The 23,817-nt window shown below is 40.3% G+C and overlaps 1 protein-coding gene across 1 annotated transcript in view; it reads left to right on the top strand.

The window, feature by feature from the left end:
• FARP2 (FERM, ARH/RhoGEF and pleckstrin domain protein 2) overlaps nt 1-23,817 on the top strand; it is a 113,729-nt gene that overhangs the window by 78,394 nt on the left and 11,518 nt on the right. The window contains exons 14-19 of the mRNA XM_015416084.1: nt 10,022-10,185; nt 11,734-11,823; nt 16,420-16,553; nt 18,182-18,263; nt 19,413-19,650; nt 23,370-23,500. Coding sequence (XP_015271570.1) covers nt 10,022-10,185; nt 11,734-11,823; nt 16,420-16,553; nt 18,182-18,263; nt 19,413-19,650; nt 23,370-23,500 — 839 coding nt within the window. The remainder of the gene's footprint in view (nt 1-10,021; nt 10,186-11,733; nt 11,824-16,419; nt 16,554-18,181; nt 18,264-19,412; nt 19,651-23,369; nt 23,501-23,817) is intronic.

Below are 23,817 nucleotides of genomic sequence, written 5' to 3'. Positions count from 1 at the left end.
GCTAATTACCTGTTGGTAATTCATTCCCATTATTGTCATTTTGCAAGTTTTAATGTTTCAGGCTTTTAAAGCAAAGGTTATAATACTAACTCCCACATCACTCACTCTTTAACATAACCCCCAATAAATGCTGCATATAATTTATTCAGCATGCATGCATAATGTGATTTTTTTCATTTCTTTGCTTAACTTAAGATGTAGTATAAATTGATCACTTTTGTTTGTGGAATATTAGAGGGTTCATCCACTTAATAAAAAGTATTCCCTACATTTGCAATCTGTGGTTCACTGGTAATTCAAACCAATGTAGGGGGTAACTTAATTACCATTTTGTAAATTTGCCATATTGATTGTATAATCATAGCTTCAGTTATATTAGGCACATCTCCAAAAAATATGGATTCTCTGTATTCATATACTGCAGAAGATTGCCTTCAGAATTTATTGGACATATATTTTCAAATTAGTCTAAATGACTTGTGTCTTGGGCAGCAACTTAACAAAATTGGTGCTGATATATTCAGGAAATAACCACAGTTCTGGGAGCTGGAATTTCTTATACATCTTTTCGATTATGATCATTTTAATACATTAAATGTTTAAATTAATTGTTTTATACACTTTTGTTTTCTGTTCAAATTTGTACTAATTCTGAGTATTAAAATTGTTTATACAATAAACTGAGGAAGTATTTGATATGAACAAAAATATATGCGCTTAGCTTTTATTTTTCTTGCTTATAGACCCCTACCCACAATAGCTGCTACTGGTATGGTTTGGCTGCTTTTTCATGATTAGCTATTTAATGTTTAGAAGAGTAGCCATTTTTGTTCAAACCACTTAACTTGCCATGGAATATAACTGAGAATTTTTGAACCAGTTTTCTCTGCAATAGGGCATTATTTTCAGGGTTGGATCCTATGGATTTGTTCCACTAATTGTAACACCTTCCTCCAGCACAAGGTGCCTACCCCTAACACAAGAGGTTCTTTTGCTAGCAGAACTAAATCCATAGGATCAATGAAGGAAACACCTCACTTTTTTGGTTGATGCTGCCTAAATATTATGTTTTGCACTAATTGCAAATATATTTAATGTTGGCTAAAAATAAGAAACATCAAAGGTGCTAGTTTGTATATGGTGCTACATTAAGACAAACACAGTAACATTTTAAGCACCAGACTATAAATAGAATAGATGGTTGGATCCAAAAATATTATTCCATGAGAGGATTTTGAATCCAACTCATTATTCGCCATACTGCCAAGGTAGTGAACTACCAAGCTGTCTAAAAGAGAATTCTGTTTGCAAAGCTTGAATAATTTTATATTGTGTGTCATGCTTAAGCTTTTTTTAGATTGAATTAGAATAAATGAAGGCATGCAAGTAAAAAGTACAAACAGGCAGGAGGAATTACTACTTTGTCCTGACTTTGACCTTTATAGGTAAAATAATGTGTACTTTCATGTGGGAATATGCAGGTAAGTGTAAAGATGTCTTAAAATTATTATGACTTAACTGAAATGGGAGTAGTACTTTTTTCTTTCTCCTGCAAAACCTGCCCTCTCTCTTTGGATGGCATGGACCTTTTTCAGTGAGTGATTTATTTTGTGTGTGTCTTTTTGTGTCTTTTTTATGTGGGAACAATCCAAAGAGAAGATTTCTGAACACAAATTCAGACATCTTAAACTCTCTCTCTCACACACACACACACAAATTCAGGCTGTAGCAGCAGCACTCCCCTGTGGCCTCTTTGTAGTCCTATATTTACATCTTTTTACTTTGAAATCCACGGCCACCACCTGTTTGGCAAAACTGGCTATGTGATTATGGTGGTTAGATACAGGTTAGTGACAATATCAAAAATCAACAACTGTTATTCTGAATCAGGTTTGTTTGCATTGGATTCTCTGAGTTCTAGTTTTCCTTTAAAAATAAAAGTAAACCTCTAGCCCATTTCATTTCAGAGAGATGCTTTATTCTCATATACCTCTGCAAGGAAAGCGAAGCAATTTGTTTTTTTTTAATGCTGAGAATTTAGAAAAACTTATGCCTATTTTGGTATAATGGTATACCGCTATAAAGCGATTAAATCGCCAGGGGTCGTTTTGTAGAAAAAGAGCTAGGGGAACTCATTAGCATAACTCATTAGAATATGCCACACCCCCTGACATCACCGGAAGTGTGTCATAAGGCCACACCCCCTGACATCACCGGAAGTGTGTCATAAGGCCACACACCCCGCCCCCAACGGTCCCAGCCGCCGCCACCGGCCTTGCAGCTCCACTGCCGAGCCCCATGAGGGGCCTGGCGGTGGACCTGCAAGGCCAGCGGGAGTGCAAGGAAGTCCCGCAAAGGCCCTCCCTGGCCCCAGGCAGGCAGGGAGGAAGAAACCTACCCTCCCTCTTCTCCTGCCTCCTCCTGGCTGAATGAGGGCCGGAAGCAGGGTGGCCGGAAGCAGGGGGTGGGGCTTCGTCATGTGCCCTGCCCCCCGTACCTCACCCAGGGGAACTGCGATCCCCCGTGATCCCCCCGAAATGACCTCTGTAAATCACCAATTAAAAAAAGAAACCCCTCCTGCAGTAGGGAGAAGAAATGACTGCTGTGAGGGCAGGACCATGAAAATCTGAACTTTTCCACCCAGGCTTTGCTGTGATCTTTCCCAAAGCTTTGGAGTAAAGCATATTTGAGAAAGGTAGGGGAAAAGCCAGGTAAATCATGCACCATGATGCTGTGAGGACACAAGGAAAAAAGCATACAGCATTGAACTCAGGGCAAATAAAACTGCGGAAACACAGTTATCTCTTCATAATGTTAAATAACCTTCAAAAGCATTTCACAGCCTTGATGTCCTCTACTTTAAGGACCTTTCTCTGTAGGATTTTGATATAATAGCTTTTGATATTGTGCCACCATGCTGAAGAGCTGTGTTCTTTGAATAGGAATGCACTGAACTAGCTCTTGAACACCTGTAATTACAGGTAAAGTAGATATGCCCCTTAATATTTTTATGCACACCACAGTGTTATTTCAGTTTCCTAAAGTGTGTTAACATGTATCACTTAAAGTGAGAAAATCAGAAGAGTGTGAGACTATTGTTTCATCACTGATTCGTTTTTGGTGTTTGTCTTTCTCACTGCATGTATAGCAGCCATAGAGGAGCATCAGGCTAGCTATAAAGTACTTTTCATGATAAAGACCAGGTACTCTGATAGGAAGAGACTGTGACATCTACATGAAATGAATTTAGGGCTAGAAATAGGCAGTAAATTCTGGATTAGCTTTTACAGTAAAGTTGCTGTTGATGGGGAGGGAATCTTGACAATAGTGGTTTTTATCTTTTGTGCACACACTTTAATGTACAACAATATTAGGGCCTTTAAATTTAGAGGGGAAATTTAGATTAGAGGGTGAATCCTGGCACTCTCCTTAGCTAAGCATGGACCCTTCTTTGGAGGAAGGGCCTCCATACTTAGCCTGCGATCATACACACAATTAGACCCGACATAGGTGCGAATGCTGGGCGGATTTAAAGGGCGCAATCAGACAACATCATCTGGGAAGCATCCCGCAGCCATTGGCAACCCATTCTGCTCTGCCGCAGAAGCGGAATTAAAAGACACTGGGGGAAATCTGGTAGTAAACAGGTTGCGACAGGCTATGGATAGACTTTCCCATGTCTGATCGCTCCAGCACGCTCTCAAGGCATTGGGATGGTCTGATTATGCCATCCCAGCTCCATGCTGTTGTTTCCCCCCCCCTTCACAGTATGCACATCATTGCAAACTCTATAGAGAGCCCTTGGTGCAGTGGTGCGATTCATCAATCCCTCGGTTAAGCGCATGGGGAAAAAACGGCACAACCCCCCCCCCAACTCACCCACAGTTGCATCTAATCACACACTGATGGACTGCGCCCACAGCTTCAAAGGGAGGTGTGATCGTGCAACTGCGGGTCAAATTCCTCCAGAGGAAATAGCCTTGCTCCCCCCACCCCCAGTTTTTCTGGTATGTGTGACTGCAACCTTAGAGTGGTAGAATACAACCTGTTACCTCTTTTTGCAAGTCCCACAAACTATAAAATTTGAAATTTCTTACCACCCTTAGTATTATATTAAAGTTTTGGTTGAAAGTTTTGGGGGTTTTATGTCTAGATCAAGCTTTATTGTTGAGGTTTGTTGTGAATGGTAGATGGGCTTCTTAGAAAATTTACAGTTTTTACAGTTAAGTTACTGAATCTAGTCCTGTGTTCAGTCAAGTAAATAATGATGCTTAGTATTTAAATAGTTCTTAAAGTGATCTCAAAGTATATTACATAATAATGTAGTCATCCTTTGAAAAGTTACATAAAAGTAGGCCACTAATGTCTTACATATGGGTGTAAATCAAGATGGGTAGCCATGTTAGTCTGTCTGTCTAGCAGTAGAAAACAGTCCAGTAGCATCTTAAAGAGTAACAAAATTTGTGGTAGGGTATGAGCTTTCGTGAGTCACTATAATAATGGAAGAACCCTACCATAAATTTTGTTAGTCTCTAAGGTGCTACTGGACTTTTTCCGTATGGGTGGTGATACAGAGAGAGTGCATTGTGCAAAGTCATGAAGTTAAGTCTATGGTTGAACTAGGCTGGAGCCAGAGACTTACAACTCATGCTGTTATCCACAACATTATACCAGTATTTGGTATTGTTTCTATAGTTACAATTCAGGCAAAAAAATTGGTACCTATTAAGAAACTGAAAAGATGACAAAAATAGCAGATTTCTGAATCTATACTACTGTGTCTTTCTGTTTCTCACACATACACATATATGATGAAGAGCTGGAGTTCATGGACTCAGGTTGGTCAAGATCCCAATGACTGACTGTTACAATCACATTAGAAGATGTGGGCTAGTACTGATTTGTCCATTGAGTGGTTTTAGAAAGTTGAATGCTATATATAAACAGGAGTATCTGAAATGTGCACCAAGTATAGTTCTAAAATAATATGGTTTTGCATTGGAAGGATTTTTTTAAAAAAGTAAAATGATGGCTGCATCTACACAGCAACTATTCTCCACATAGCTCTCATTGCTACTATGAATGCAGAGGCACTAACAGTGGCAACAGAGCACCCACACTACAGGTTTTCCCAGATGTTCCTTACCTCAGCCCCAATGGCATCTGCCCCCCATAGGAATTTTTTTCAGAGTTTTTTCTAAATCAATTGCTCTGTTGCTATAGCATTATAATGACCCACTGCAATGATTAACTAATTTCCCTTGAATCCCCACCTTTAATTTTGGAAAAAAGTCTCTAGCCCTTTTTGTTACAGAGATTCATTCCCCCCTTATATTTCTGCAATGAAGAAAGTTAGAAACTTTTTAAAATGACAGCTAGAAATTTAGGGAAACTAGCAGACTGTGGTAACAGATCACTATAGCATGGTAATGCTGTAGTGATCTAGCAACTGCCCATTTTTTTAAAAGACTAAAACGATGGCAGGGGAAATGACAGCCACAGGCCAAGTCAAGGGAAATAGTGCAAATGTCAATAGGGCTCCAAAAACGCACACCTTCCTGTCCACATAGTGTGCAAATATACTTTGTCCTCTTTCCAGAAAGATTTATCAAGCCAGGTTTGACAGAGCGATCACTGAAAAGCAGGGGGAAACCCCTGAAGGGAGATGAGGGTGCCTTTGCCACTGCCCTCACCCACCCACCCCAGTTTGGATCCCAAACTAGAGCAAAAGCTCCACGTAGAAACATCCAGTGCTAAAGGTGTGAGACAAGTGTTATTACCATAAAACACACACACAACCAAAGAAAACTGAGAAAATCATATTGGTGCTCTGGTAGACTGTGAAACTTCTGATATATGTTGAACACAGAAAAATAATGGAAAATAGATTCCTGCTCAAAATAGTGTTTTAAAATGTTTCATTTAAGGCAGACGTCTCAACTATTCTGGAGGAAGTTATTCATATTTGCAACTTTGGATTCTGAGTTTGTTTTTTTGGTATTAGGCCATGTGTGGGCTTGGAATGCTTGCTCTTACTGTTTTTTGGTTTTTTTTGAGAAGCTATCACATTTCTTTTTGAAAGAAGAGATTGTACATATACAGTAAACAGCTACATAACCTTCTGTTTTCAGCAGCAACTAGTGATTGTGGGTGCATCATTTTATGGAACTGCGACAGAGCAGAGGCACATTAAGGAAACTTGCTTAATCTTTTAAAATCAATCATTTTTAAAATTAAGGCTTTATTTAATGCCCATGTTTTCATTCTATATACGCCAAGAGGTTCACAATGCATGGCTTGTGCTAAACTCTGCATCCTTTTCAGTTATATTTATCTCCATACTGTTCTTAGACTTACGTAGGTTTGGAGTTGGCCCCGGGGGTGAAATCTCGACATAGTGTCTAGCTCTGTGTTCACTAATGGCAACCCTGGGGAGTGCATAGTATTGATTCTGAGGTCAAGATCTGCTTTGCTGCATCTTTAAATGTATTTATATAAATTGCCATCTTATCAGTTTCTAATGAAAAATTATATGACTGCAAGCCTTTTGAAAAATTTGTGCTTGTACATACAAGAATCAGCATTTGAAAACACCAGTATGAAAAATTTAAAAATATTATAAAATTACATTTTATAAACATCCTTGTAATTTGTAGAGTACAGGGCTGTTAATCTGTGGTATTGGTGAGATTTTCCTCTGAAGGAAAATATTAATTTCAGATTACCAAGTATTTTAAATATTCTTTGTTACTTTTTACTTGCTAACAGGTACATTTGTAAAATGAATTATTAAAGCTATATGGGATATACATTATGTGGATAATAAAAGGTTCCACCAATGCATAGCTATATGAAATTCCTCCTTGGAAGTACGATCCTCTCTTTGTGACAGCACAGGAGCTTGACGGGCAAAGGAAGTGCAATTTTCACATGCTCTGTGGATCTTTGCAGACAGAAAAAAGAACATTGCAGCATATTGTGAAATTGGAGTTGGAAGTATGAAGACCAGACACTGGTTTCTAAAGCTTCCATTATACCTACACATCCTGTGGCTTTTTGCTCAGACTCCAAACGCACAGTTCATTTGTGTCGTCGTTGTCACTGTCACCCCGGTCTGGAAAGGAGTATCATTTCTATCAAAACTATCCTTGTGCTGTAATTGACCTTTAATGCCCCAAGTGGACTGGGACCTACATACCTTAAGGATAACCTACTTCCATATGAACATACAAGATCATCTTCAGGGACTGTGGTTCAAGTTCCCCCATAATCTGAGGCTAGAGTGGTGGTTCCTCAAGAAAGGGGCCTTCTTGATCTTGGCTTCCATCATTGTCTTTCTTTCATCTGGCATTTTCTGATTGCTCTCATTTGTTTTAACTGTTTTTACATACATACATTTTTAATGTCTTTTTAGCTGTTTGCCACCTTGAGGGTCTTGAGCAGAGAGGTGGGATACAAATGTTTTTGCTTACTTAAATAAAAAGTGCAGCATCCTAACTTAGTGACTTATTTTTTAAAAAAAAGCAAACACCCAAGCCTCAGTTAAGAGGTGATGTGTATTGCAGTTTTCAGCAACAAAACAACTTTTGCTAATGTACATGCTAGAGGGGGAGATTCTTTTCAACAGTGTTTCCCATGGCCACATCTTCAGTGTGCAGTCTCTATATATCTCACCCATGTGCACACAAAGAAAAGACAACCTTGCCCTGTAAATCCCAAACAGCATCTCCATGGCGCATTGTTTTTAACCATGAGGAGAAACTAATTTTCTATTTAAAAGAAAAAACACAGACGCTTGCAATAGCAGTTGCAAACTGATGTTCATTTTACAAACATTGATTCCTTTTCTTTGTATTGAACTTGTCCATTAAAACAAATTTCTCATAAACTGCTTTCCTTGCAAGGAACAAATGCCAATAAATTCTTGCACTGTGGAACTTACTAAGAAGTTGGAAAGGGGGGGGGCCGCATGAGCTGAAATAATACGTTGCGATTTGGCCGAAGGATGTTAATAGTTAACTTCATCCCTGATGTTCTGAATCTCTTCCAGGTTACTAAGTGTAACAATGTTTAGCTTCCGAAGTTAGTCAGTCAGTGTGAACACATGCACTTCAGCTTCCTCCCCCTTTCGTATTGCCTCCCCCTTTCCATCCTGCCTTCATGAATTTTAAAAAAGCTTTGCTTCCTGAGTCAAAAGAACAGCAATCAGTTCCTTTTGATAGTGTGGGGCAGAAGGGTTGCAACTAGTTCTCCAGCTTTTCTTAATCTCTGCTTTAAGATAAATATAGGGAAAGTACTGCGTGTCTGTTATTTGTGCCACAGGATCACTTTGGGTGGACGTTTTAGGACCGTTTGCAACTTTTAAAAGTGTTTTAAATAGGCCACTTGCAACAGTAAATAAAGTTGGACAAAGCACAAAGGTTAATGCTGTTTTGCAGAGACTGCATAGAATGGAATTTGGAGTGGGAGTGGCCATAGATCTGTGGGAGCATTTTGTGTTGTCAATGCAGGAGCCATCTGTAGTGCTGCTCTCTGCAGACTGCTTTACCATGGGAATGAATGAGAGATTCTTGGAGAGGGGGGGGGGGTCAGCATTATATAAATTCCAAGAACCTTCTGAAGGGCAGGGGAGAAAGGGAGGTTTTTGGGGGGGGGGGGGGGGTCAGCATTATATAAATTCCAAGAACCTTCTGAAGTGCAGGTGTTGCGTTTGGAAGTGAACAATGACATTTAACAGCCTGCGTAGAGGCTTGTGGCAATATGGTCCAGTGTGCAAGCACCACTGTGCTGCTGATTCCCTGCTTGTTCAAGGCATTCTAGCCCCTGTTCACAAGTTACAGTGAATGCCTGTATAGTCTGTGTACAGTGTACATTTGATTTTTCTTTATACAGGTACTGAGTAATTCTCATGTTACATTAAACACATGAATGGCTGAATGTGTGATTTAAACCTCACATTTACCCAGGTACTGATCCCCATTTTCATTTGTAAAGTGAATGAACATTGGTTCTTTCTCACAAACAAATGTATGCACATATGTGCAAAGTGCATCCACTGTAACAAGTGAACAGGGCTCCTATAATCTCTGTTCCCTATCTTTGCCTGAAAAAGTAAGGCCCCAGGAGTTAGTTGCTCAACATGTTAAAGGTAAGAAGCCTCCTGTCACTCTATTTGTATCTGACCAAGTGGGCTTTGACACTCAAAAGAGGATACCCTGGAAAAATAATTTGGGCTCTATGGTGCTACTGAACTTGAATTTTGTTCTTCTGTCTACAGAATGGCTCTTGCTTGTTCAAAGTTGTAATTGTTTTTGCTTGTTTCAGAGGATAGGTTAGGAGAAATGGAACATTTCTCTTAGCTCAGGAACTGTAATCATGCTAAAATATGGTCTGTCATTTTCCCCACCTCCCCCTGAGAGATGCTTGCTGCATGACAATTATCTGGTTTCTGTGGCCTATTCGGACACACCCTGAATGCCACTCGACAGATGAGAGAACTGTCTCCACCCAGTTAATGATTTAATATGGTTTCAAGGCCAAGGAAAAATAGTATGTAGGGTGGATGGTTGAGCACAGAATTCTTTTAAACACTTTTAGAGTTAGGAAAGGAACGCATTCTGAGGTCTCTGATTCTTCAGCATATTTCCTGTTTCTGAAGTCAGCTGTTCTCCAGATTTGGAAAACTTTCCTATTCATGTCTTCCTAATTTCTGTTTATATTCAAGAGTATTCTATACTGTATTCTGAAAAGGTATAAGATATATTATAAAACTGTAACTCCCAAAGCATTATATTGTGGTCCTGACATATTCCATATGGTACAGGGATTTTTTGGTAGTTTCTACACCTCTCATTTGTTCAAAAATCTTTAACTTCTTGCTTGTTTTGAGATCCAGTAAAACACTGCTCTTTGTGAAGACTGCTTTCTTTGCAAGTGCACATGTGCATCTGCTATATAACTATTGTAATACTAAAAACAAATCTTTCCCTTCCCCAACTTTCCTTTTTAATGTGATACTTAGGCCCTCAGCTGTCATCTTTCACAACGAAAAATCCAATAACCTTGAACCCTCCATTTCACGTGAATATGAACACAGCTGCCCAAGGCTCATCGCCTCTTTTGAGCCCTGTCCTGAGTGATGTTGGTGGCGCCAGGGCAGAAGAGGAGGAGGAAGCAAGACGCAAGGTAAGGCAGGAAGAGGAGAGAGATTGTTGACTCTGCTCATGATGTGATTCTCAGTTTCTGTGCTGAATACTTATAATGAAACCTTATGGTGGCCCTGCTGTAAAGGATGCTGTCAAGTGCTTCACACAGCATTACTATGCGGCTTTGCCAACAACATATTTGTAGTAACATAAATACACAGTACTTTGTAAGTAGCTTAAACTGCTAAAAGGAGCAAGTCCTCTTTGTTCTACCAGTTTCCTTTCTGGTCGGGAATTTATTAAACGTCTTCATTTATCTGCAAGACATCAGTGTTCCTACTTTACAGGGAACAGGTGCAACTATTTAAACATCAGCTCTAATTAAAGAAAATATAAGAAGTCTCAGCCCTTTGTTATAGCCCTTGTTATAACCCTTGCTAGAGTTGTAGGTCTGATGATGCACCATACATCCCTTTTCAAGAACTGCTTCTCATCTTTTCACAGCACCTTTCTTGAGGGGCTGGTGGGGAGTCGTCCCTCTTATCAAGGATGTTTAGCTCAAGCCTTTGGCAAGTTTTACCCATTAAGAGCAATATTGATTAGGAAATCATGATGAATTGTGAAATCATACGGAACAAAAGTCCTGAAATGATACATCAAAACAGGAGGAGAATTAGCCTTCCAGCTAAGAATCTTCTCCCCCCCCCCCCATCACCTCACCATTTCAAGTACACCTGGGGAAAGTTTTCAGTTCTGTTACACTTGAACAAATCAAGGAATATTTAGGACTGACCTTTTTTGTTATTCTTCCACAGAAACTAAACATTGTGTCTGTGTGTGTGTATCAAAAATCTTGTAGTAAGATGCAGAGTTGTCTAGTGCCTATCTGAGGTTAAAAAGTCACTTTGTGGCTTCCAGTTATCTCACTTCTGTTTCCGTCATACTAAATGCGGCCAAGAAATGGAAATCTCAAATCAGTGCGCATCTGCACAGGCAATCTCAGAGAAACATGGCTACTGTTTTCCATTTCACACAGTTAGAGCACCGTTTATTCCTGAGGCCTTCCCCCTCCCGTGCCCACACAGTAGAGGGAAGGTGGAAGGCTGTGTTGCACCTGGCCCCTTAGGTGAATAAGGAAGCCTGCATGAAGTGGTCCAACCCCTAGATCATGACCAAGATATGGTTTGTTTATTTGTTCATTTATTTAAAACATTTATTAGCCACCTTTCTATCTTACAGGAATTCAAGTTTACAGTATATTTGGTAATAAAACATAATAAAATACATAAAACCAATAATTTAAAATAAATAGTTTAAAACTGGCAGTAGGCAGAAGAACTAAAATTAATTGAATGCCATCTTGAATAAACGTGAATCAAACCCAAATGGTTCACTGTTCAGGTTCAGGATACAGATTCTCAAAGAATATAGGCAGTATCCATATTCATCCAACATTCACAGCACAAGCCCATGGTTTCAGCTGTCCACTATATTGCTCTATCCAGATGTTTTTAGGAGACTTACCAAGTTCATGGTTAATAAGAAACATTTCTGTTCAATTTATTTGGGATTTCCTTGTTTCTTTCAGCGATATCCAGCAGACAAAGCATATTTCATTGCAAAAGAAATCCTTGCTACCGAACGAACTTATTTAAAAGACCTTGAAGTCCTAACAGTAGTAAGTCATTTAATTAACCTCTTTTTTTCTTTGAAGGGAGTTGTATTCAGTATTGCGTGAGGCTCTGTTAGAATCAACTGTTTTTTCCTCTGTGATCTGCTGCGGATTTCCTGCAAGGAGGGAATGCTGTCTGCACTGCAAACTGTGGTCTTTTGTTGTTTGTGTTCCTAGTTTTCTCTCTCAGTGCAGTCTAATTCTTTAAAGAGATTCCAGGTTGGATCTAAGAACTCCCTTCCACTAACAGAGGTGTCTTGCTGCTATGGAGGCAAGAGTCTTGCTGCAACAATGATGGCACCTCACAGCAAAAGGGTGCTCTAAGATCCAACTCACTAAGCCTGATCACTGTTGTTATGAGCCAGCTCTCGCATCCTTTAATGAGGATTGTTCTGTCCCTCTGTCTTTGCTGTTGTAGCCTCTTGCTTGTTTTTTGGTGAATTTGTGCTGCTGTATCTGCATCTGTTTATCTAGAAAAATTATTCATTTCCTCTGCAAACTACAGACCCTGCTTCTTCATAACTTATATCCCAGATAGTGGTGAGGCCTTAGGTTTGGCTGGTTTGCCTTTACAGGAGGACCAAAACTTTGCCATTATTACCATGACCTGCTGATCAATGAATTAGACTACTGTAATGCACTCTACATAGGTCTACTCTTAAATATTTATTTATTTAATTTATTTATACCATGTCCAGTGGGGACAAGGCTTGCCATTTGCCTGCTAAGGGCAAAAGATCTCCCCCCCCTCCCCCCCGCAGAAGAAAAATTTAAATAAAGTGAAAAATAGTCATGAGCATAATGGTGTTATGTCTCTTCCAGGGAAAACCTGGAAGTGATGCAATACCTCTATAAGAATCACTAGAATATCTATGTTAAAACCATAGAGTTTCTAGCAATTCTTGCAGAGATATGACATCATTTCCATGTTTTCCCTGGAAGTGACATAATGCATCATGCTGACAGTGCCCCCCCCAGAGTCCCCCCAATGGTGACCCAAAGTAGCTTACAACAGAAACTTTACCTACTACAATATCACAGCTAGACCTGTTCATATGATCAAATGTGAATATGCTGCAACAATATTGAATCAGCTGGGCCTAGTTTAAGGTATTGGCTATGGCCTGTTGGACTTGGGCCCAGTATAGCTCTCAGAGCATCTATTCCTATATAGACCAGGGTTGCCAGGCAATCTTTGGTTTATATAGCAACATGACATCATAGTGGGAGATGGGGGGAGGGAAAGGGGGTCATTAGGCAACCATGGTCTATATAGCAGCATGATGTAATTTTCAGGTTTTTCCTCCAAGTGACATCACAGTTGCCTAATAGCCATTTAATTTCCCCCCCGTCTTGTCGTCCATGCCAGCAGTCAACTGGAACTGGGGGTGAGGGATGGCCCACCCCTGGTGGGAGCTTAGAAGCTCTAATACAGACCCCCCCCCAAGTACAGTGGAATCAACTGGGGAGGTCCTGTTTAAAGCTCTATTTTGCAAGGACGTCGGGTTGGTCTCCACATGCAGCAAGGTTTCTCTGCAGTTGCACCCACAAAGAGAGGGGAAGAAAAACTAAACCAACCAAGCAAAAGCCTCCGAAGGAATTTTAGAAAACTAGTAAAGGGTCAAAAAAAATAAAAATCAATAGGTATAGACAAAAGTACATGTGTTTATTTCAAAAACATATTAAAACCTTGTAGGGGCCCAAATAAAGCCTCATAAAATAATTAAAGTACCAAATGCACAGAAAGAACCATATATGACCTGACGCGTTTCAGCCCACAAGAGCCTTCTTCAGAGGTCAAATAGTACAGAATACAACCTGCAACAAATCCCCTGTTACACTTGTAAGGCAGTAAGCAATTGATATAGGACCAAAACTGGAATGCTTTATGGAGAAATAAAAAATTATTTGATTAATATTAATTTTAACTTTTAAAATTTTAACTTTTGGCCCTTTACTAGTTTTCTAAATTTTCCTTGGAATTTTTGTCTCTGTAGTTGCCCCAGAGCTTTCGAATTCTCTGTCCCGGGAGATTCATTTTGCTCTTTATAGGCATTTCATTAAGGAGTGATTTTTTTTCTTTTCTTTCTTTTTTTGTTCTCCAAGACTTTTAATTGACAGTTCTTAATTTCAGTTCCTGATGGATCTTTAACAAATATATTGTTTGTCTACTTGAATTAATCATTTCATTATCTATTTAATTTTGTGGTTTTAATGGCGTTTTTTTTTAATAATTTTTTTATTGATTTTCAACAATAAAACAAAACAAAACATCCCCTCAGATTGAAACATCAGTGGGGCACACCCAAAACCATGACTACAAAACAGAAACACAGAAACGCATACACAAACATCCCTCACCCACCCACACTATACCACCTCTTATTCTTTCCTTATCACATTGATCGTCTAATTTGGTTTAATACAAATTCATAGTCCTTAAAGTTCCCTGTTAACCACAATATATTATATTGCTCAGATTGTTAATTACCATTCATCCAGCAATTTATCTTTTAACCCATTTAAATCCATTTAGTCTGGATTAAAGTAAAAAACCTACTGGGAAATACATGATTCATCTCATTGACTTTTGGTAAATTCTTCTACACTTACTACCATTATTACACCTTTTCAACAATTAATATCATACATTCTAACCTCCATTGCATCCAAGTCAATTTTATCTCAATTGGCACAATAACACCTTAATCTTCTAGTAAAATTCATCCTATCCCATCTTTTTCCTATTTCAATTATGGCAGTCCACTCTAGTAAGTTGGCTTTCAACTAACCACACATATCTATCTTTAGTTCGTTCTGAAAAATAAAAATAGAGACTAAAAATAAAATAAAATTCAACTTCTAACTCAATTTATTAACCATTCAGTCTGGCTTACGTAAAAGAGGCTGATTTTAACTTATATAATTGAATTTCCCCTCAGCTAACTTTTTTGTCTCTTTTCTTTTTGGTTTTTCTCCATTATCCAAAAGACCGATTGTCCGTGCTGCTTCCTTTGACCCTCCTTCTGTCTGTGAGTGTTGCAATTTAAGCTGTGTTTCTTGCTGCTCTCCTATCAGTACAGTCTCCTGTGAGCCAATTTGACTTTGTGAACCTTGAATTAGCTCTTGGATAGGCTCTTCCTTATCTCTGTCTTCTGCACCAAAAGTTTGGGGGTTTCTAAAAGACTTCTCCCATAACAATTGCAATGCTTTGCCTATTTCTTCTGCCAACAATTTTTGAAATTGTTTCGACCTGAGTTCCTCTTTAAGATCCAACAACACTTTCTCACATATAGACGCCGCCGCCATTTTCTCACTCATTTTCTCACTCAGCTGTGGACGTACTTTTTGTAGAAAATAAGCTCCTTAGCGTTTCTGAAGCATATAATTCTTTTATCTTTTATCTTTTTTGCCATGCCACAAATTTATTATTTCCAGATAAATTGGGTTCTTACCCCCTTGACATTTGTTTTCCTCAATCCCCTTGTGCCTCTCCGGCCAATTTTCTGCACCGTTTTGGGGAGTCCGCAGAGGAGACGGTAAAAATCCCTTTCGTAGATAGTGCTCACCAACCAATATCCACCGTGTGATAAGGAAAATAAAGTCCAAAAAAAAGATAATATCCACCACATTAAAAGTCCGAATGGTCGTTGTTTAAGGAGGCATAGGAAAAACCTTGCCTCCGCCGTTCCGCAGTCCCGCTTCAGGGCAATGGCGGACACCCCCCTGATTGCCGAATTTCGGGGTGGGGCCGCCGCAAGCCCTCTGCTGCTAACCCCCCCTCCAGGGGGGCTAGGAGAAGCCTTCCCAGCGAACTGGGGGGCTCCTAGGAGCCACGAAAGGTCGCAGCGAAGCGCGAACGCGCCCGCCAGGTTCAACGCCGTACCGGAAGTCGGTTTTAATGGCGTTTTAATGGGATTCTGGACTTTTAAATCTGTTGTATGCTGTTTTGAAGTTTCGTGATGGTGGATTTTTGATCTGTTGTATGACCCCAACATTTTGAAAAGCAACTAACTAATATAGTAAATAATAAAAATAAGCATGATGCCTGTGTGATCCCTGTTCAAGGTTCTTCCCTCTCATGGTAGTTCAATACTTGCTGAGGTTTATTTAAAACACTGTAAATTTTTATTTTTTCTTACAACAAAAATATGTAAATGACAGAAGGTTTCTGTCCAGCAGTGATGGTTGCACCAGAAACATCTCATGATCTAAATTCCCTACTGTTGAGTCTAACTGGTTCTGTTCTTTTGAGAGTAAACATGTCCACATTTGGATGATTACTGCAACAGAATGAATAAACTGCCATCTATCAGCAGTATTTTCATATTTTGAGAACCCTGATTGTTCCTTTTATCAGAGATATTGTGAGCAGAAGGCATGTACTGTTGCATTACACTTGGCTATGATTTGAAATATGTTCTCAGAAAGGTCTCGTTTAAAGAATATGTCCTCTGCCAAAGAACTGGCTTAATATTTTTGAAATGCCCTTGTATGTTTTGCTGAGTTCTTCAGTTCTTCTCACTTTGTGGATGCTCAAAAAAAAAAGGAGTCAAACACCTGTTTCTTATCTCTTTCTCTCTCCATCTCTCTCTTTTGCAGTGGTTCCGCAGTGCAGTTGTCAAAGAGAATGCCATGCCTGAAGGTCTTATGACCTTGTTCTTCTCTAACATAGACCCTATTTATGAGTTTCACAGAGGTTTTCTCAAAGAACTGGAGCAGCGACTAGCACTTTGGTAAGCATTAACAGCATTGTGCAGGTAAATATTGGAATTATTGGAATTCCTTGGTCACTGATGAAGTCCCTTTCTCTGATTACTGGACATATTTACTTATATTTGTGGCATGTTTTTTCATGAAGTCAACCCCAGAAGCTCCAATAGAGTTGCTAGCCCTCAGGTCCCAGCGGGATTTCCCCTGCTTTTGGGGGCTTTGATCTGCTGCCAGCAGGGGGGAACCCCACCCCCAAACAGGGACACCACCATGTGACATCCCCAACATGATGACATCACTGCCAGGTGACATCAGAGCGCTGGGGACCTCACGCAACGATGCTCTGGTTTTTGGGCAAACTATGGTTTTGAAGGCAAAAAGACCATAGAGTTTTGCCCAAAAACCAGAGCATTGTGTGTAGTGTCACTGACGTGATGGTGTCAACCAGAAGTTATGTCATTGCATCACCAACATCACACAAGATGTCCCACCCACCCCTAGAACAGCCCCCATATGCCCCCACCATGATGGCAAGGTGACCTGGCAACCCTAAGCTCCTACTAGAATTGATCTACAGCCCAGCATTGAGATGCAATAATTCTAAAAGTTCCAATGAGATCATAGGACCTGTTTCCAGAGTGAGCTTTACCTGGAAGTGAAGGAGGAGGAGCATGCAATCAAGAAGACAGTGGTGTGTTTTCCAGAAGTTACCATTTGATCTGATAAAACTGGTCCCTCAAGTGTTGCCAGCCTCCAGATGGTGGCTGGAGATCTCCCAGAATTACAACTGGTTTCCAGGTGACAGAAATCAGTTCCCCTGGAGAAAATGGCAGCTTTGGAAGTTGGTCTCTACAGCATTATATCTTGCTGAAGTCCCTCCCTTCTCCAGACCCCCCCCCCGGCTTCACCCCCAAAATCTCCAGGAAATTCCCAGACCAGAACTGGCAACCTTAGTGGCAACTCACTGATGTTCCTGTGCATTCTTAAACAAAACAATTTTTTCTGAAATCAGTTTCTTTTTGTGTGTGCTTTACATTATATGCCACATGTAAGAGTTAAAAAAAAAAGTGCCCCCCCCCCCCACTGTGCCTAGATGACTGAAATCTCTTGTGAACTCCTTATGAATGCTGGATTGTTTTCCCTTCCATTAGCTGGCTAGTATGCTGCAGAGAACTGCTTATAGCTAAAATGCCAAGTCTGATCAGTTTTAAGAGCCAGGTGAAAACATTAACATTTTCTCCAGATTTTGGTTGATTTCTTACCATCCCCTTAGGTTTAATTTGTTGTTTTGAAGATACAGTTGTTTTTATAGTTTTTAAAATTCTTGTATTGATTTTAATGCCTGCTTTTTAATTGTTATACCAACATTTGTAATACTGTATGATGATGCTACTGTTTTAATGGTACGCCATTTAGGTACTTGGTACCGCCTTGTTAGCCGCCCTGAGCCTGCTCGCAGGATGGGAGGGGGTATAAATATAATAAATAAATAAATATTATTAATACTAGTATTTTTTTTTCTTGTTTGGAAGCTGCCCATGGAGTCATAATTCATAATTTATTTTATTTGTTGCTATCAAAGAAACATTTTAACTGAACACAGAAAGGGGTTCAGAACTAAATCATAACTTTTGTTCTCTCCTGATTACAGGGAAGGACGGTCAAATGCTCCCACAAAAGGAGATTATCAACGGATTGGTGATTTAATGCTTAGAAATATGCATATGCTGAAGGTATTGAAATACAAACAACACTTAACAATGTATTTTCCCCTTCCATTCTATACCATCTCTTCTCATTAGGGGTATATAATTCTCCTTTTAGTGGTTTTTAAAAATTCCCTATTGTTACATTGTGTAATGTAACAGGGATCCCAGCTCCCCGGTCTGGGGTGGGGGATCCCCCGATTTAGAGCAAGCTTCCCTGCCGCCGGCCAGCTGCCTGGTGTGGGGGGGTTAATCCCACCCCAAAATGACATTTTTTTTGGAAGTGGCCCAAAACGTCATGGGGGGGGACATTCCCACCCAACCCCCCAGAATGCCTCCCAAAGGCCCCTGCCAGCAAGGTAAGGGGACCTGGAAACCCTAAATGGTAATGATGGTGTGGTTCTATGTGGACTACAAAAGGCCAGCAATTTCTTTCTGAAGAATTTCACACAAGGATTTCTGCTACAATCACAGAATGCTACCGATTGATAAATAGCCCTTGTCCGAGAGACTGAAGCATAGGCTCTCATATGCAGAACAATGTAATGAGCTGGATCCTGCATATGTTTTGCTGATGGAAGAGAGGAGGGATGATCTTGCCAGATTCCCCTGCCACTGCAGCCCACCCAGACCACATGGGATTTTGTCAGTGAGGGCCCCCAACCCTTGACAATGCCTTTATAATGGTCACAAGGTGCTACTGGGTGAAGGGGAAGATTACTAATGCAATTTTTATAGGATCCAACCTGTTGCGCCTTATTAATGAAATGTCTGTTTAAGGTAGCTGGGGGTAGAGAGTGTGTCTGTGTTATATTTGCTTGGGAATGCTGACTCTCCAGATGCATTTTGTTAATGCCCCCAAATAGATGTTCCTTACTTACTGGGCATATGCAAGTGAATGCTGACTGTCATCATCCACCAGTGTGTGTTTTCAGATACTTGAACAATTGTCGTGTGATCACCAAACTTCAGGCATTCATTGTAACAACAATATTCTACAGCCCTGTGTATGTAAAGGATATATTTTTCTTACAAAACAGCAAGGACATTTCTTAATGTCATTATCAGTTTTGCAGAGAATATTAACACAGCATCAGCAGCTTTGTCTCACTGACAGGATATATGGCAAGTGTTCTCATGCATCTGCTAATGCCCTCTTCATTTGTTATCCCACAGGAGCTTACTGTATACTTACAGAAACATGATGAGGTTCTGACAGAGCTAGAGAAAGCAACTAAATACACAAAGAAACTGGAAATGGTTTATAAGGAATTTGAACTCCAGAAAGTTTGCTATTTGCCACTCAATACTTTCCTGCTTAAACCCATCCAGAGGTTAATGCACTACAAGTTGATTCTGGGGAGACTTTGCAAGCACTACACAGTAGATCACCGGGACTACGCTGACTGCAGGAGTGAGTGATTGATCAGGCAAAATCTTGAAAGCCTTTAGTTAGCATTTTCCGTGTTTTTTACACTGATGTTGACAAACTGGTGTGGATCTTAGGGATGCATGAGCAGAAGGACATTGTTCATGAGCCAGGGTGGTGGAGGATTTAGTGAAGGAATTGTGTTTAGAAATAGCATTTCCAGGAGGACATGCATTTAGAAATAGCGTTTGGTTGAGAAAATGCACAGAAGCAAGACTTTCATTGGCACAAAAGCAATGTGGGATGATTTTATCCAACTGTTGGCTTTTTGTGTGTTGGAATCTGTGACACCCCTTCCCCACCCAGGCAATGACTTTTCAGAGCTGCAGAAGACTGCTTGTAGGAATGAAAAGACAGGGAAAGCTCTACCACTGAGTGTGACTTTGGATCACACAGCTATGGGATCCAACCCTTTGAGTTTTATCTTGCTGAATAAATAGCATTGATTCAGAATTAGTTCATTTGACTTCATTTTTCTTAGCTTTCCCGCATGTCATAATATACAATAAGAGACCAAAATGAATTGGCTGGGTGTCCTTCGGTTGCTGAAGTCATTCTTGTGAGTGCCTTTGTACTGTGACTAATACCCAGAACGATTGCCTGTAGTCTCTGAAGAGCGGCATCTACTCATATCTTTCATCTTGGCACTGCTGCCGTCTTTGAGTGGTGTGACATTCAGGACTGATTCACACATTCATGTGGATCAATTGATGTCTTGTCACTTAACTGAAAATGTGAACTACTGAACTGAGAAGGCTTGTGCCTGTTATTATTTATTACAATTTTACCCTGCCCTCCTTTGAAACAGTTGAAGGCAACATATGTTGTCCTGATTCCACATCTCTACCCCCACTCCCTTCAGTCCCAGATGGAGTAAGATAGATAGTATATGCATTAAAAATGCTATGGTAAGATAGACTGTGTTTTTAAAAAGGATCTCAGGCTCTGTGACTAAATAAATGTCAAGTAGTGTCAACTGCAAAACTTACGGGAACTCTCTATAGTACAGTCTACTGCCCCTCATCCATCTGAAAATGTCTTGTACACATGACCAGAACTAAGAACAGTTTAGAAATGTAGGTACCAAAGTCTCAAAAGGCAGAAGACGGTTATGGAGATTTTAAAATCAACACAAAGTAGGTGTATTGCACTTTCCCCCGAACCCTGATATTTTCTTCTTTCTTCCATACTCTGCTGTCTCTCTACCCCTTGCCTTCCATGTCTCTATAATATAAACCACTGCTTTTTTAGAGAACCTGCTTCACAAGGTATAATAATTTATGTACGTGCAAATGTGATTTATTTGCATAGCTTTGAACACAAACTGCTAAGGTACTTTGGCATAAAGCATAAGCAGCCTCTCATGGCTCTCACTAGGGTAGTCCTAAAAAGTGGGCAGCCCTGTATTACAGAAGCATCTAGAGCAGGTTAAATATACTTGGTCATGTTTGTTCAGGTTGTCTTTCTGTTTACCAGCCACTTCTCAGCTTCCAAAATGCTGTTTTAAATATGCCCATGTAGCTTTCCATTTCTCCTGCAGAAGGGAAAACTAGGTTTCGTATGTTGCTTTTGGTGGGAGTCTTTTCCATGTGTGACTAGCGACTTTTGTGCATGTTAAAAGGTCCTGTCCTACAGATTGTGTTCTCAAGGCAAAAGCATAGATTTCCGTTCTTTAGGAAAATCAGTGCCAAATAAGCAACCACAAAACTGGCAAAAGATGTTTAATTTCTGAATATGTCTGCCCTACTGTCTTGTGGTATTAAACCTTTCCTGGGTTTTTAGTCTATGAAAAGCACATTTTGAGTTTAGTTAGTGTCCTGGTACGCTGCTGTTCACGTTCGATGTGATTTAATAGCAGTAATTTGCTTTAAAATATCTCCTCCAGAAATAGGGGATTATGTTCTGTTGGCACAAACTAACTGAATATTGAAGCTTTCAGGCTGGGATCCAAAGAGCCACCAGGCACGTCCAAGGGCTTGGCTGCATTCTACAGGATTTGTGTGTTTGTCTTTTGGAACAGCAAATCTCTATGCATATCAAAAACTACTTTTAAAATTTCATAATAACCATTGTTTACAAGAGACGGGTGTCAAACCCTGCTGGATATATCACGCTAGTTGTGTGATTCCTTGGTCTCCAGACTCAGTTTTTAGCTTTGTAGACATGTTTTTGGTTTCTTTTTGGTTTTCACATTCTTGTATCTCCACATACATTATTCTCCCTTCCATGACATAAGTGGTGGTACTACATCAGCCTTAGTAACGGCTACGGGGGGGGGGGTAGCTGCCACTCCCTGTTACTACTCCTGTGTATGAACTTTTGTGCCTGCCTTGTGCTGCTGCTTCCACTGTGGGGTTATCTTAGCTTAGCAGGCATAGAGCTCCAGCCACATTTGCTGAGTAGCATTATGAAGGCCATTTTCATAGCTGCATCTGTTTCCTCTTCAACCAGGGGGAGAAGTGAAGCAGTGGTATATCTTCCGTAGTACTGCCCTCTAGGGTATGGAGGCTGCACATGCAGCTTTTTCATTTTCCTTTCTTCAGCCATCTTAGTATAGGATAGAGATTGAATTATGCATACAGATATCCTGAAACTGCCTTGTTTAGCACAGGACAGTGTTACAGAGACCATGCATTTTCCTGTCTCCCTGTTGCCAGAAGCTGCTATTGTGCCTATGGAAAATCCTGGTCACCTGGGGGTATTGCTAAATAACAAAGCTGGTTTATACTTACAATAGCCTATCGATACACTAAAATTGCAAATACCTCCTACCTAGGGTTGCCAGCTCTGGATTGGGAAATCCCTGGAGATTTTGGGGGTAAAGCCTGAGGGAGGGAGGGTTTGGGGCATAATGCCATAGAGTCCAACTTTCAAAGTGGCCATTTTCTCTAGGTGAACGGATATATGTTGCCTGGAGATCAGGTGTAATAGCAGGAGATCTCCAGCTACTACCTGGAGGTTGGCAACCCTGCTCCTCCCCATTTACTCTATAATATCTCATAAATAAGGTTATATAGTACTTTTTTAACTTTCAGGTGTTTTTGCTTGCAGATCACATTGCAGGTTGTTATTTGGAGTATAATTATTTAAAACAAGAACTATAGGACTGTAAATAATCCATTCTCAAGGTTTTCAACATAGTGTTAGGTACCTAGACATTACTTTTGCATGTGCAAATTGTAATTACTGCAGTGTAAAGGGTGAACCAGGCAAAATCACTCTCCCCTTCCTCTTTGTCAGTGGCATGGAAGAAATTCACTTGATATGGGAATGTGCCAGCCAGGTTCCTCCACCTCACAGCAACCCACTGGACTACATGACTGTCCATGAGTCTCATAGCCTCCAGTATCAGCATTTTGAAGGTGGGGGGGCACTGAGAGAAGGGACAAGACAGGAAAAAGAGATATCCATGCATGTCTTTAGGCAGGTATTCTGTAAGATCCAAGCCCATGTAATAAAAAAACCATGTAACATCTCAAAGTTCAATGATGTTTCTCATGTATGTGTAATTTTAGTGTAGAGATAATACCTGAATTCTTTGTATGCTGTTTTAAAGAATGGAAAACTAGCAGACAATACCCTTCTAAGCTCATTGGGTCATTCGAAAGATGTAAATCTGTTTGGATTGCACTAGGAGGCCTTTGATTTTACCCCCCCCCCCCCCCCCCCCCCCCGGTTGTGAATTTTGTGATTCTTGTCTGCAGATGCACTGAAGGAGGTCACAGAAATGACATCACAGCTTCAAAACAGCCTCATCCGCTTGGAGAATTTCCAGAAGTTAACAGAGTTACAACATGACTTGCTTGGCATTGATAACCTTGTAGCTGCTGGCAGAGTAAGCAGCTTTTTTTGGCTTAACTTTAAGCCCTGTTTCTTTAAAGAACTTTCCTGAACTTGTCTACTAATTGCTGAGTACATACTCTTGCATGATCACTTTATTGCAGCATTTCTCAAACTGGGTCCAGGGAGTTGTGACCTTCTAGCATTAGCTACCTTCTGACACCTGACTTGAAGGGCCATGTGCAGATAATACAAACATTCTTATTAAAATTGCTTTTAAACAGTAGGTGATGTGGGCTTCACTCTATTGCTTTGAGGACGGACGACTCGATGGGGCCTGCATGGCTTGCCATAGACTTTGAGAGGCAGCTG

Source organism: Gekko japonicus, unplaced genomic scaffold, assembly GCF_001447785.1.
Source record: "Gekko japonicus isolate JY-2015 unplaced genomic scaffold, Gekko_japonicus_V1.1 scaffold300, whole genome shotgun sequence".
NCBI classification, from domain to species: domain Eukaryota; kingdom Metazoa; phylum Chordata; class Lepidosauria; order Squamata; family Gekkonidae; genus Gekko; species Gekko japonicus.
This window is presented reverse-complemented; position numbering and strand designations above follow the sequence as displayed.